Raw genomic sequence first — 16057 nt, 5'->3', positions numbered from 1 at the left:
TTACAATCTGATGCCGATTGATTGCAATCAGGATACTAATGTACTGCAGGTTAAAGTGATTAATTTAATTTCCATGATCCTGATCTGTTTTTATGCATATTATGATGAACATGACCATCGCCTAAAACCCCTGAATAATATATAGGTAAGGTAAACAAGAAAATATACATGTTGACTGCTGTTTTGATAGGGTTAGGGTCTTTACTCTTGGCTACACATTTGTTAATACAGACTGTATGGATCTATTTATGACGTGAAATTAATCTCGGCCCGGTACAGGGCCCGTCGGGCTTAAGGGGTTAATAAGGTCTGCATCTTGCCAATAAAAAGGTGCAAAAAAAATACTGAAGACAAATTTGATCCCAGGGACAGTAATCATGTCAATTTTAATGGCAACAACACTAAAACTATTGAAAGACAACACATATCGAAAGGCATAATGTAATGTACTGCAATGCATAATATTTTTATTTTTTTAAACTTTTTAAACTACTCCATAGTAAAAATGTAAGCCAGGTGCGGCAGTAACATAAAAAAAAGCTTCTACATAAAACAGACAGTGGAAGGCTCTTATGTCAAATCCTAGTGGGATTTAAACAAGCTACAATATTAGCTGATCAAAAAGCTCTGGGTTTGAGTTGTTTTACTTAAGTCAGATTTATAGATTCCAGAAAACCTCAAAGATGCTACACAAACGTCAAGACTTATTTCCATTGTGGTCCTTGGTAAAGATTGATCGATATGTGTGAATGTTTGTCAGGGATACTTTTTTTTTTGCTCAACCAGACTTGAATGAACATGAACATTCTACTGTACATAACCTATGACAAAAAATATGACCCATTATCTTAAGTCTGTTTGGTACATTCCTGACCATTACTACTTGGTCCTTTTTTAGTTTGTATGAAGTAACCCATCTAGTTGAGGATCTCTCGATGCGTATTTTCACCAAATGTCATCTGCAAAAAGGCTGCAACTAGAGACCCATGTCAGCTAACCAAGGAGCCCCCAACCTAACAAAAAAAACTTTAGTTATTCATATTCATAAGATACACCCACTCACTCTTGCCAATAAAAACAATGCATTTCCCAGAAGTTCATTGTACAAGACCAAATCCCCCAAAATGGTCTGAAAAGGTTATTGGAAATCAAAATGCAAAAGACACCAGGTCTAATATTGTAGTTACCCACAGTCCTCCTAGCCGTGCGAAATCTGGTGCTGAAGGAATGTCTCCAAGCAGGAGAAAGTCTCTGTGCATTCAGTACATTCATAAAGAACCTCTGACGGGTTACCATGATCACCTCGAGTGTCCTCGTCCTCTATATCCTCTACATTAACCTTCTCCAGGTCAGGGTCCCGATTGGCACCAGCGGTGGAAGATATCGGTCCAGTAACATGTGCTTTTCTTGCACGTGGACTTGGGTGATTCTCAATGTGGTGCTCCAGAGCGCTGGAGCTCCTGAATCGCGCCGGACACTGGGGGCACTTCTTCACTGATTCAGTAGGTTCCTTATTGTGATAGCGCAGATGCCTTTGGTAGACGCACAGCAGCCCGAATGTCTTCCCGCATTCTTGACACTTGTAGTTGATCCTCGGCTTAGAACTCAACTTCCCCATTCGCCTCCCGTTTTGCTCCTCCTGCTCCAATACGCTTTCTTCACTGTCTGACGACTGGTTGTATTTCATCTCCTTACGAGAGGTCAGCAGCGTGGCTCCGAGTTGGGGAGATGTGTGCAATGCCATGTGTTTCATCCCCGGTTTCTTGTCCATTTCCACTTTGTGATACATGGCGACATGCCGTCTAACGTCACAGCGTTGAGGAAAGTGTCTCCCACAGAACACACACGTGTGCATGGTACCCTTGTGGTATCTCATGTGCCGAGATAAACTACTAGAGTGGTTAAACACACGGTTGCAGCATTTGCATGGGTGCACTTTGCCGTTAGGATTACCCCTCCGTCTTCTGCCTCTTCTCACCCCAATCATTGTCCTCCTAAACGTCTTTTGCGATTCTTGGTTTAGCTGATCTATTTCTTCCTGGGTTTGATGGGTCAGATGGTGTTCCTTCAGAGCCGCTAACTTCTGGAAACGATCTCCGCATAAGCCACATCTGTAAGGTCTAGAAGATTCAGCGTTGTCTTCGCAATCACTAGTATTACCAGTTCCATCATTATTGGGATTATTCAGATCGATAGATATGCCGTTGCTGTGATACTTGTCATGCGACGTCTCCTCTAGCTTCTTCGACTTGACCTCCATTTCTGATGCAAGTCTAATGTCGGGTTCTATTCCTTTACAATGGTAAAGTGAGTGTGTCTGGAAATCCGACAGCCAGAAGAAGATTAACTTGCACTTCTTACACGGATAGGTTTTCTCTGCCCTTTTCTCCAGATTATTTTCAGACTTGCTCAAGGGTTTAGCACTGCGCGGCTGATGGCACGCTTTCTGATGAGCATTTAATATGTCCAGTTTCAGGAATCGTTTACCGCAGTGTCCACAGCAGTAGAATCGCTCGCGGGCGTGGTTTTGTAGATGCATCTTCAGCTCCTCTCTGCCCTCGAAGATCTTACAACACAACGTGCACTTGTAACCTCGCTCCGTGTTCCGATATTGCTGATGGCGATGCAAACTCAGTTGGCTGTTAAAAGATCGGTTGCATATTTCACAACGGTAATGGCCCTGGGGAGATTTGTCCGGGTTCAAGGTAGCCTCCGGAGGCTTTGCCCTTAAGGCATCTCTATGAGGGGAGAAGAGTGGCGGAGGAGCTGGAGTGATGGTTGGGGATTTGATAGGGGAGGGGTGAGGAGCGGGGTGATGCGGTGGCAAAGAACTGGGAGGATTCGGCTTGACCGAGGTGTAATGGGACTGCTCGAAACCGTTCACGACCGTCAGTGTACCGTTTTCGTGGAGCACATATTCTCGAGCGACTTCAAATCCATTGGAGGAACCGTCTAAAGGAAATGAATCCAAAGGTCCATGAATAGTCATGTGCATCAACAGCTTCGGGTACTGGTTGAAACCATTACCACACTCGGTGCAGATGAAGGATTCTTCATCGGGTTGTTTAGAGGTGGCACTATCCATTGAGTAGTTTTTTTTGATGATAAAATTACAAAATTGTCCAATTAATGATGGCATCACGTCTCAATCCATGTAAGGGTGTAAATCCCCTCAGACATCCTTGAATTTGTTTTCATTAGTTGGCACATATGACAATATTAACAGTCCATTGTCTTTCAAACTTAACAAATCTCTTGGTTCTCTTTTCTTTAAAAAAGGTAGGTAAAAATAGCTACAATGGTTAGATCCAATCTTCATGTCCACCACTCCGATGATCCCTTCTTGTTATGTTGGCACCTGAAAGAAAGATGGAGGAAAAACTAAATTAGAACGTCATCAAACCATCTAAGCCTATGTCAAAACAGGTTTCTAACACAAAACAAGATATTTTAGAAAATTAGGCCTATGCCATATGGCTGTAATCACACATTGCAAATGACTCAAGATTACTGTAACTGCCTTACACTAAACTGACCTGAACTTCAAAACATAAAGTGAACCTGATACCAAAGTTGACTGGTAGTTCAACTGACTTGTCCTTGCTGAAAGCTGCAGTAGTCTGTATGACACACCCATACAGACAATTAGCTGAGCAACAGAACACTGCCTGCCTGGGCCTGAATTCACTGCCCATTCAGCCGGTCAGATTTGCCGACCATGTCCAGTTGCACAGCTGCTCTATGTAATTCCGCACAACGGTGGCACCATGTGGCCATGAAAGGTAACTGCTCAGTGTTTTACACAGACAAACAAAGGATGAGAGAAAACGGTAAGAAAAAAATGTATTTCTTCAAAACAAGCAAATCTTGTTTGCAGAGAAGGTTTCCTGCCACTGGTGATGCCCGGCCCGAGGATTGTATGGGCAATTATGTCGGGTTGAATTAGGGCTTGGCGATAAAACGATAACTATCGCGATAAATTATTTCCTCGAAATAAACATGAAACGTAGTCGCAAAGTTTCGATATATCGATTTTCCAAGCTTGGATATGAGCACACGCACTAACAACCAATCAGTGAAGGAGATGGCCGACAGCGGAAGGAGACCCGGAAGGAGACCCGGAGGTAGGACTCAAGTAGTAAACAAGGCTGGCTAGGGGAATTAGCTTGCACGGCGCTATTTTATAATTTACGTGCCGAGTGGGTGTGTGGCGTGAATTCTGAGGCCACGGTTATAGTAGTGTGGGGTATACAGTGGACGTCGTTGCAATGTATTGGGGCGAAACAGAGTATTTTAGGGTCATATTTAGTACATTGTCATGGAATACACCGCTTGGAAACAACAGGCTGGCTAGGATAATTAGCTTGCACGGCGCTATTTTATAATTTAGGTGCAGAGTGGGTGTGTGGCGTGAATTCTGAGGGTAACGGTTCGAGTAGTGTGGGGTATACGGTGGATGTCGTTGCAATGTATTGGGGTGGAACGGAGTATTTTAGGGTCATATTTAGTACATTGTCATGGAATACACTGGCTCTGGCTAACTGCTAACGTGCGCGGACTGATGACGACATCAACTCGAGACATTTGCAGCAGCAAAACAAGTATATTAATAGCCCGTCCATCGGCGCCGGGCATAAGAAGTTAATTAAACTTGACAGACATTATATCGACGATAATTATAGATATCGAGTTATATGAAAATAATTTTATAATTTTATCGCGATAATGTTTTTGGCCATATCGCCCAGCCCTAGGTTGAATGCATTGCTGTTTAGGATGGGTCTTGTCTTGTTCAGCCAGACTCCATGATTTTGATTGCTAAAGAATCTTTTCCAACAAAACATTGTGCAGTTTTAAAACAATATTCTTTTTCAAACAATGCTGACTAGGGATGTCCCGATCCGATCACGTGATCGGAATCGGCGTCGATCACGTGCTTTTCAGAGGATCGGGGATCGGGAAAAAATAATAATAAAAATCGGCAGTCAAAAAAAGAAAATTTTTATTCAACAAACATGACCATGTCCACGTCTTAAACTCATACAGAGGCCTTAGTTTTGGTTTTAAATTACATATACTATATCATCATTAATGTATTTATTGTCACACAGAGCAGAATAATTGTCCACAACAAACACATTCCCCTTTAATTTTCACCGTTGCAACAAACACCCCTTTAATTTAGACGCTACACGCTACACGCTCGACCACATCACAACAACAGTACAACACGTCGCTCCCGAAACACGGTTAATATCCACTGACTTGAGCAGCTAGACTTAATGTCAGAGGTTTGGAACTAAGCATTTTAAAATAGAAAGTCAAGCCAGTTGCAATGTTTGCAAGGAGGACAGGCTGGAGGCGAAGTTTTCAGACTAACTTTTCACCTGGAGGATAACGTTACGTGACTGAGGATTATCGTCGGCGTTTCAGACCAGAATGGACCATTACGTAAGTCGAACACTGAATGTATACTAATGTGCAAACATATATTGAAACTTTTAATATTTCTCATATGAAGCAGAAGCACATTTCTCAGGGTGAATGTAATAACAAAAGCCTCCGCTCTCGCGCCCCGGACTATAGGCAACAGATGGGCTTGTCTCGCTCTGCCAGTTTCTGACAAAAATGCGTCAAAATTGATTACTAATGTGAAAGATCGGATCGGAAACGATCGGATCGATAGATATTTAAAATCACATGATCGGGATCGGATCGGAAGCAAAAAAAGGCGATCGGGACATCCCTAATGCTGACTGTTGGTAAGGACATTTAATATAAGAGCTTGGTTACAGGCGTGCTCCACAGATTTGACTACAAGTTCTACAATTGTGAAGAGAGGAAGCCATGGTGGGACTCGGTAGGCAACAGAAAAGACACATTTTAATTTAGCCTACTTATACTTATGTTATTGCACATACCGCAGACAGTTTATTCTGTTAATTGTTGATTTTTATTCCTTTATGCTGTGGAGCAAATAGAGTGTAAGAATTGCATTGTACTTGTTGCATATGCATAAAACAACAGAGACATCATGAGTGTCTACACTAGGGGTGTAACGGTACGCAAATACGTACTGTACCGCCTCAATGTGGTCCTCTGGTACAGTACCGAACGATTGCAACGGTACAGAACCTTTTTTTGCGGAACTTAAATCCCCCCGTCCCAAATATAACGTGCACAACTAACCGGATGTTGTTTGTTCATCCCACGCAGCTACGCTGAACGATAGCTGTAATTCAGCATAGCATATTAGCCTTAGTATGGCGGGTGCAGCAGCAATACTAACCGACAAGCCAGAGCTAGAAGATGCTCCCACAACATTCAAGTCTCCCGTTTGGGATAATTTCGGATTCCCAGTTAACGACAGTAATGGACAAAGACGGGTGGATGGCACAAAAGCTACGTGCCGGCTAGAGCCCCTTTCGTGACTGATGCAAGCCTCGCATCACAGTCACGAAAGGGGCTACGTGCCGGCATTGTTAAACTTTTTTGCGAACTTTATCACGCATTTGAAACGGCATCACCCGAATGTGAATATCACTGGTACACGGAGGAAACAGACCGTAGTGCAAACCCAGCTCCCCGTGGCATTCAAGCAGCATCTCGCTATTAATTCAGACCGGGCCAAAGCAACAACAAACGCCATAGGTGTTTTTATAGCAGCAGTTCTGCAACCATACTCCGTTGTCGAGAACACAGGGTTTAAGCACATGTTAAAAGTAATAGAGCCCCGCTACTAGGGCTGGGCGATATGGCCTAAATATGATATCATGATATTTTCTGACCTTTCGGCGATACACGATACGCATCACAATGTTTTTCTTTTTTTCCCCAAACAATTCATTATGAGGCTTACCAAGACAGTATTTGAGTTTGCAAGCTAACATTAAAGACAAAATAAAATACACATGCATTTAGCATTTTTATATTATATATTAGATTTAGATTATTGGATTATTAGATTATATATTGCATATATTTAGCCATGAGATATTATATGATTTAGATATGAAATATGATGAATTGAAAATGGGGGACCCTGATGTAAACTAGATGAAAGTCTTTCTCTGGTCTGCATCCTCCAGTCCACTGTTGACTGTTGTTGTATTGAGCTGTACTGTATTGTACCCATGCTGCAATCTGTTAATAACGTTTTCATTCATTCAGACGGCAAACAGAATAATTTTGATTGACAGTCGCGTCTGCCAATTACGTCACACCGCTTGCACCCGCCCTGCTGTTCTTAGCACCAATCGGCAAGCGCGTATTCATTTTTTACTTCCGCCATTGGAGAGCTCAATGACAACAACGGCAGCGGTAGCTCGCCGCGGCCGACGTTTAGCTTTTAGGTCCGCAGAATGACTAAACGACTGGAGGCATAATGATTTTACTGCAACGGATGTTATAATAAAAGCCTTTCCATACATCTGTCTGATTGAAAACTTTATTAACAGACCGCAGAATGGGCACAACTGAGTCAGCACGGGCTGAGATATGAACGACTAATGCTTGCTATATCTAGGTCGACCTCGGACGTTGCTATATAAATACGCTGATGTTATTGAAAGTGTAACTATATAACGTTAATGCCACAAAACGAATGCCTTTGTTATCATAAGTAGTAACTTTTGATGCAGTAGTGTGTGTGTGGGGCGGCGCTGTTCAAAAGTGTCAACGTGTGGACCAGATTGACGCAACACAAGCCTCTTGGGCAAAACATCACGATATCCACGATACGTTTAAAAAGTGTATCGTTAATGAACTGTACCCGATATTTATATAATATCGTCATATCGCCCAGCCCTACCCGCTACCTAGTTTCCTCTCGTCCGTATTTCAGCCAGCAAGTCATACCAGCTCTGTATAAACAAGCACACGCTACAGTCAGGGGAGGAAACTAACTTTTTGGCTTACCAGCCAACTGGCGAGTATCTGATTTTTTTTACCAGCCAAACCGATTTTTTACCAGACAAAAAAAATCGCTAATTGTGATTTTACTTCTTTGTATGTCAAGCCGCGTCAATGTTGTGTATGCATCTGGGTAGGCACACTGTGCCTTTAAGACAGCACGGTGGTCTTACGACAGTGCTGTGAAGTACCGTCAAGTGTTGTGGTAACGTCAGTTGGGTTGGTGTGCTGTTGACGTTGTGCACAGTGCACTGGTTGAGCTAGCCCCTTTCGTGACTGCGATGTGCAAGCCAGGGGCTTTTGAGCATGAAATAAAATGTCTAACCTTACGTCGTAGTCCGGTGCTTTTTTGGAAACATTATAGTCATAACAGATATACACCTAGCTGGCTGCTTTGAGCACACGGGGCTAACGTTAGCTAGCAAGCAACTATATACAGTTCCAGTAGACTAACATTACACCTCTGTGATTTAAATGTGTCCTTAGTAACTTATACTCGATGGTTGTACTAGGGTTGGATGCAGTTCCCCGTTGGTCAGTCTGTCTGTTTTCCATATTCTGCTGTGTTTAACGGTATCTGTTTGCGAGTGCTCCTGATGGCTAGCCTAGTAGTACCACGGGACTTTTATTATTATATGTCCGCGGGTTGGCCAGTACTGCGCAAACGTTTATTAAACATATGTCCGCGGGTGGTCTTGTGCAGTGCTCTCGTGGCACTGTCAACTAAAGCGAACACTCAGAAGACGCGCACCGTTTGCCAGTGCAGTGATTGCAGAATGTTTTATTTTTTTGTATACTCGCCAGACTGGCGAGTGGTCTTCATGAATCACTCGCCAAACGTAAAAAATACTCGCATTTGGCGAGTAAAGTGGCCTAATTTCCTCCCCTGGCTACAGTTGTCCACGACTTATCCAAGGCATCTGCTATATAATAATCTTCAGATTTACTTTAAGTGTTATTAGTAGGTTACAGCAGTAAAGTTTGCTCAGTAAATTATGGCCAATTTGTTTTATATTGTTTAATAGTTAAATAAATAAATAGATAAATGAAAAGCAATTTTTTGTTTTGTATTTCTTCCCCTGCCCCACTGTACCGAAAATCATACCGAACCGTGACTTCAAAACCGAGGTACGTACCGAACCGTGGATTTTGTGTACCATTACACCCCTAGTCTACACTGATCCGTTGTGCCTGTCCGTGTCTGGTTTTAATTATTCATCAATGAGGAGTATCCATTTGTTAGACAGGGCCAATGATGTGTCCATCTCCCGTCTCCGACCCTCACTCTCAGACTCTGTGGCGGAGACCCTGATCCACTCATTTGTCACCTCCCGGTTGGACTATTGTAATGGAGTCCTGTTCGGGGTACCCAGCAAAGCCCTGGACAGGCTCCAGTATGTCCAGAACTCAGCTGCCAGGGTTCTCACTCACACCAAGCCCTGGCAGCACATCACCCCCACCCTCATCCATCTCCACTGGCTTCCAGTCAGGTTCCGCATCACCTTCAAACTCCTGCTCCTCACCTACAAATCCCTCCATGCCCTCGCCCCCCGGTACCTGTCTGATCTCCTCCACCAGTACACTCCATCCCGGAACCTACGATCCTCTGATCTAGGTCTCCTCTCCATCCCTCGCACCAGGTTACGGACTTTTGGGGACAGAGCCTTCAGCGTGGCGTCCCCTACCCTCTGGAACTCTCTCCCCCCCGAAATCCGCAACGCCCCAACCCTGGACACCTTCAAATCCGCTCTAAAAACACACCTCTTCACCAAGGCTTTCCCCATCAGTTAGTTTTAGATTAAATTAGGTCCATTATCCCCTACTTTCCCTCATCCCCTCTTCCCCCTCCCCCCCTACTTTCCTTGCCCTATTTTTTGTCCTGATTGTAAAGCGACCTTGGGTTCTATGAAAGGCGCTATATAAATTTGATTTATTATTATTATTATTATTATCTCTGCCAGATTTGTGTTTTGTTTTTATAGACAAAAGGTTGAGAAGATGACATTTTGGGGGATTTCGATTCAGAGTTCAGATTCAGAGAATCAATCGAAATTAGTATTTGATTTTTACCTTGGAAATCACCGGTTCGCAATTCTTCCCTTTTACTCTCCACCCCCCACCTACTTGCGTTCCTCTGAAGAAAAGGCAGACGGCTTGCTCTCCGAGTTAATTCCACTTGGTGTAATCTTGGTCACATCATGATTAATTACTGGCTCTAAGTATGAGACCATACTTCCTAGCGGCACGGTGGTGTAGTGGTTAACACTGTCGCCTCACAGCAAGAAGGTCCAGGGTTCGATTCCCGCTTGGGGACCAGGTTTCCATGATGCCAGTTACCCAGGTGGGGTATCTCCCAGGCCTTTCTGTGTGGAGTTTGCATGTTCTCCCCGTGCTCGCAAGGGTTTCCCCCCCGATGAGATAAACCCAATGGAAAAACATGCACAACAACAGATCGCTAACGCTGTGGCGTCCTTGACGAAGACGGACAGGAGCACTTGGATTGGTCCCCTGGCGCGGCTCACGTTGACGCCGGTCTGCTCCCGGCTGCCCTTGGGGGGGAAGGACGACGGGATGGGTTAATCGCAGAGACAAATCGCATCTGCGATCCTAAAGAGACAATGCATGCGTGTGTGTTCCGGTGTGTGTGCTAAAACTAACCGCTGTGTGTACCGCTAAAAACATTGAGTGTCGTTGCATGCCGAATAAAGACCTCTGCAACAGGTCCTGCATTATTATTATTATTTACCACGGGAGCTAACATGGCGTTGTGGTAGGGCTGGGCGATATGGCCAAAAACGTTATTGTAATAAAATACAATTATTTTCATATAACTCGATATCGATAATTATCATCGATATACATTTCTGTCAAGTTTAATTAACTTATTTTTTTTGTATTTTATTTTTTTATTATTTTTTAAACAAACGCATAAACAAACATGACAACACACGATTAGATATACAAGCATTGTTAACAGTGCACATCAGTTAAATCACCATTTGGATAAATGTCTTATACAAGATATACCCCTAATACCTGCTATCTATTCCCCTACACACATATGCTCTTGCTCGCACCCCCCGCCCTGGACCCCCCAATGGATAATCCATCCATTATCATTCGCTCCTAACCAGACACTACCATTAAATGCTAGCTTTTATTCTCTCCACCACTTCTAACCACATTGTCAATTTGGATTCATTGAGACCCAAAATTCTTGCTGTAGATATTTCTAGATAAATCACATCGAGATATGTAAGAATCCAGACCTTTCGGCAAATTTTTTCCGGTTGAAACCATTGTGATGCTATCAGTTTTTTAGCCACTGTAATACCAGATAAAACCAATCTCTTTAGCTGTATAGGTACTGCATACTCAAAAACATCATTCAGCAATAATACAGAGGGGTGTACAGGTATATTCAGAATTAAGAGATTTGATAATTGCTGGGTCACTTCTTCCCAGAATATCTTAACTGGTGGGCAGTCCCAATACATGTGCATAAATGTCCCCTCGTCCCCATTTGTACATAAGGAGCATTTGGAGTCTTGTTTAAGACCCATTCTGTTCAGTCTTATAGGAGTCTTATAGGTTTAATTAACTTCTTATGCCCGGCGCGACGGGCTATTAATAGACTCACTTGTTTTGATGGGGTAGAACGAAGCCGTCACTACGAGACGAGTTGGAGCCGTCGCGTGTCGAGCAAGCCAACCCTTTGAGAAGCGTTGTGGTCCCGGCTTGAATTTTCCATGAATGTGTCCAAGTCCATAATCCATATAAATCCATTTTGTTATATCCAACACAGTCTGAATGAATGTTTCTTCCTTGTGATTATGCCGCGTGATTATTATCAAACCACCAAAACTGAATGTCTTGTCTCGAGTTGATGTCGTCATCAGTCCGCGCACCTTCTTCTATGCAGTGTACACGGCCCAGTGCATAGATTATTATATTCCACCAGGGGGCAATCTACCGCCACTGGATCATATGCATAGAATGGAACACTGTTTGGTCCAAGCTTGGAAAATCGATATATCAAAACTTTGCGACCACTTTTCATGTTTATTTCGAGGAAATAATTTATCGCGATGATTATCGTTATCGTTTTATCGCCCAGCCCTACGTCGTGGTCACCGCTTACATTCCACAGAGCACTGTGGGTGGCGTCATCCACTCCACAGGCGCGGGACTGCAGACGAAAGATCCAGACGCATTTCATCATCATCAATGGGGACTTCAACCACGTCAAACTAGCCAAAGGAATGATCAACTTCACACAGTATGTGAAATACAAAACCACTGGACCTGCAGCTCCACTGCTACCCCGCCCGCTTGGGGCTCGGACCATAACCTCATCCAACTCGCACCCACATACGAGCCCGTCATCAGGAGAAAGCCAGCCATCACCAGGCTTGTCACACAGTGGTCTGCTGAAGTTGAAGAGGAGCTGAGGGAGTACCTTAGTACAACTGACCTGGGACCTGTTTGAGAGAATACATGGGGATACTATCAACGGACTCTCCCACTGCATCACATTAGGTTCTGTGAGGGAAGAACTTTACCCACAAAAAGGTATGCTGTTCCCCCAACAACAAACCCTGGATCAACAAGGACATAAAAAACCAACTGTTCAACAGGAAAATGAGGGATTTTATGGCAGAGGACATTGAGGGGGCCAAGGTTGTCCAAAAGGAGCTACAGATCTCAGGGCAGCCATAGGACAGCTATAAAGACAGACTAGAGGGGAAGCTACAGGCAGACTGCTCAAACAAGTTTTTCAGGGGGGCTCAAGAAAATAACAGGCTTCAAGAAGCAACCGGGTGGAGGGGCTCCCCGGAATGTGCAAATTAGTTTAAATAGTTTCCCCCCCCCCCCATCAGCACCAATGTCCTCCCCCACTCCACTCCAGACAGCAGCAGCCTGTTCTACTCCCCACACGCCAGCACCACCCCGCCGAGCCCCATCGCTTCCAGCCAGGTACGGAGGCAGCTCTCCAGGATCAGTGTGACCAAGGCCAGAGGACCAGACAACACCAACCCCAGGGTGCTCAAGGTGTTGTCTGGTCAGCTGGTAGCATTTACATTTAGCCGACGCTTTTATCCATAGAAGTTCTGAACAACTGTACAACCAAGGAAACATCGGAGTGAAAGACGGCATCATCTACATGCTCCACAGAGCTATACACACCTGGAGAGGCTGTGCAGCAGTGAGAATCATGTTATTTGAATTATCCAGCGCCTTTAATACTATCCAGCCTCTGTGGCTAGTGGCTCACAGCAATGCATCTGGATCACAGCCTGGTGGTCTGGATCACCGATTACCTCACCAACAGACCACAGTACGTCCGACTGCAGGGCAGCCAGTCAGATGTGCTGGTGAGCAGCACCAATGCCCCCCAAGAAACCACACTGTCACCCTTCCTGTTTACCCTCTACACCCCTGACTTCAGCTACAAGTCAAGCACGTGCCACCAACAGAAGTTCTCTGATGACACCTCCATCATCAGTTACATCATGGACGAAAATGTGGATGAGTGCTAGACGAAGGAGCTGGTGGTGGACTTTAGGCGGGGCAAGAAGAGGCCCCCCACTGCCATCACCATACGAGGGGAGGAGGTAGAGATGGTGGAGACCTACAAGTTCCTGGGAGTACACTTGAACAGTAGACTGGACTGGTCGAACAACACCAAGGCCATCTAAAAGAAAGGACCTCCTCTTCTTCGCCGTAGAATGCTGGGAGGGTAACATCAACTCAAGAGACAATAACAAACCGAACTGTAGTGAGAGCGAGTGGAGCTGGTCAAACTAGAGGTGGTAGCCAAGAAGAACTGCCTCGGCTAGTCGTTCGTGCCAGTAGCCATCAGGCTCCACAACCGTGGGCTGGTGAACTTGAGAACTGTTCGGACCATCCGAGTCTTAATTATAAACACTGCATGGACTCTAGGGGTGGGGGAAAATGTGATTCTTAAATGCATCACGATGTGGACGTGGACAATTTTGAATCGATTCACAAATGTCAAAAAACTATTTTTCAAACAAAATGTTGAAAGAAAGAAAAAAAGGCAGAATGCGGAACTCAGAACGAAGCCAGTCTATGGAATGCACTAACAGAAAACAGCTGTGACCTGCCTATAGCAAAAGTGAACTATGCAGTCCATTGCAGTCACAGGTAATTTGTCATTTGAGTGCACAACGTCGAGCCACAACATTATGTCCTTTCACTTCAGCTTTAACGGTAATTTCCAAACGTGAACAGAACAACATGAATTATCGAACACGTCCACTATAGGCTACACTACTAGGTCTACACCAGGGGTGCCCAACCGTTTTTTAACCAAGATCTACTTTTTAATTTACCACCTAGCCGAGAGCTACCAGCCAAAATTGTATATTGTAAGCCATCATTTGAGGCTTTATAAAAGCAGCATAATGAACACAAATCTGTCAGTGCCGAGTCCGACCTCATCTTAAATAACAAACAGCATTGCATGTTGTAGTTAACAAGGAGAGGCAGAGTTGATTTAAAAAAAATAAAAAAAATAATCAAATTTTATTAATCGAGATCTACTTGAAATCAGCCCGCGATCTACCTGTCGATCGCGATCGACTGGTTGGGCACCACTGGTCTACACAGTTAAAAGACTGCCCACAATTCTTTCATTACACCAGAGAGAAAAAAAGTTACACTCTCCATTATGAGTAGGGATGGGTACCGAATCCGGTACTTTTAAGGGTACCGACCGAATGATGTCGGTACTACAGCAGGGCTGTACAGTGCGACGAGATGGTCGCGAATTGCCCCTTTAATTGGCCGTTGCGATTGGTAAATATTATCTGGGGGCGGGCTTGCGAGCAGTGCTTTCAAGCCTTGCATTCGCATTTCACTCCTAAATTATCCAAGGCGTGTGATGACGCCACTCACGCGAGCTGAGCAGTGAGCACTCAGCAGGTATGATCAGCGGGAACAATCGACTGAGCACTCACTCTGATAGACTGGCTGACTGTCTGATTTAGCTATGAAGAAAAGTAAAGTTAGTATTGCTTCATATTTTCGACGCGTTCGACCTCCTATAGTGAGCCGAACTGAACTGAACTCAGACACACGGAGAGAGCTGCGGCGTCTGCTCCTCCTCCCTCCCGGCTACTGATATCAACAAATCCTCCAGCAAATCTAGTAGTGCATGATAGCTCGCGTTAGCTTACTGTTCAAAACGAAACGTCCCATTAAACTAAATAGTTCAGATAGCTCCTGATATCAATGTCTTATAAGTTATAACACTGAGTCGATGCGGATTCGAGCTGAGGGCACGCTGAATATAGTCAATAGGGTCCAGCTGCAGCGCCGGAGAATCCTGGCCGTAGCTGGAGGCTACAGTATAGGGTCCAGCTGCAGCTCCGGAGAATCCTGGCCGTAGCTGGAGGCTACTCGAGTACACACAGACAGTGGAGCTGGTTGCATATAGCGAGCATTTTGACTTGTTGCGTGGTGGCGATGTCTCGCAGATAATACAACTACAAGTATGATTATAGAATATATATATTTTATTAAAAAAAATATATAAAATATTTTTTTTCTTTTTTTTTAAATCAAAAACAATCGATATAAATAATGGTAAAATTGTTATTAAAAAAATTTGCCCCTAAAAAATATTTTTTGCCCCTAAATTTCTGATTTAGGGGCAAGTGTGCCCCTAGTGAAAAAGCTTAGCGTACAGCCCTGTACAGAGTACCGTTTGACGTGAGATCCACCGGTGTGCTACATTTTGGTACTGTAATTTCTTTTTTTATAAGTCCGATGACGTCAACGTTTAATTTACCACGAAACCTATGAAGTAGGGCTGGGCGATATTATTAGGGATGCTCGATATTGGCTTTTTTACCGATACCGATATACCGATATTGTCCAACTCCTAATTTCCGATTCCGATATATGCAGGGTTTCCCCCCCCAAAAAGCGGAATATTTTCAGGTAATTAACATTACATATCTCTTGTTGTGGAATTAACACAACATTATGCATACTTTTGACAATAAATAAAATCAGAATTTGTTCTTACTTGCTTGCCTGGGTAAATAAAGGTTATAGAAATGTTTAATTTTTTTTAAAAAAAATTGAAAACCCGATACCGATATTTTCCGATAGCACA

General features: G+C 43.9%; 1 protein-coding gene across 2 annotated transcripts in view; it reads right to left on the bottom strand.

Moving 5' to 3' along the window:
- Positions 1 to 397: 397 nt before the first annotated feature.
- Positions 398 to 16057, bottom strand: part of LOC311248159 (uncharacterized protein) — a 28739-nt gene continuing 13079 nt past the window's right edge. The window contains exons 1-2 of one of the 2 annotated variants that reach the window (XM_084337970.1): positions 10145 to 10256; positions 398 to 3358 (exon numbers count right to left, since the gene is read on the bottom strand). In XM_084337970.1, the coding sequence (XP_084194096.1) occupies positions 1199 to 3139 (1941 nt within the window). In that variant the 5' untranslated portion in view covers positions 3140 to 3358; positions 10145 to 10256 and the 3' untranslated portion in view covers positions 398 to 1198. Of the gene's footprint in view, positions 3359 to 10144; positions 10257 to 16057 lie in introns of those variants that run through there. The other variant, XM_084337969.1, reaches the window with a different exon arrangement.

The sequence above is a fragment of the Notolepis coatsorum genome (genome assembly GCF_963971535.1).
Source record: "Notolepis coatsorum genome assembly, chromosome: 2".
Classification (NCBI taxonomy): domain Eukaryota; kingdom Metazoa; phylum Chordata; class Actinopteri; order Aulopiformes; family Paralepididae; genus Notolepis; species Notolepis coatsorum.
This window is presented reverse-complemented; position numbering and strand designations above follow the sequence as displayed.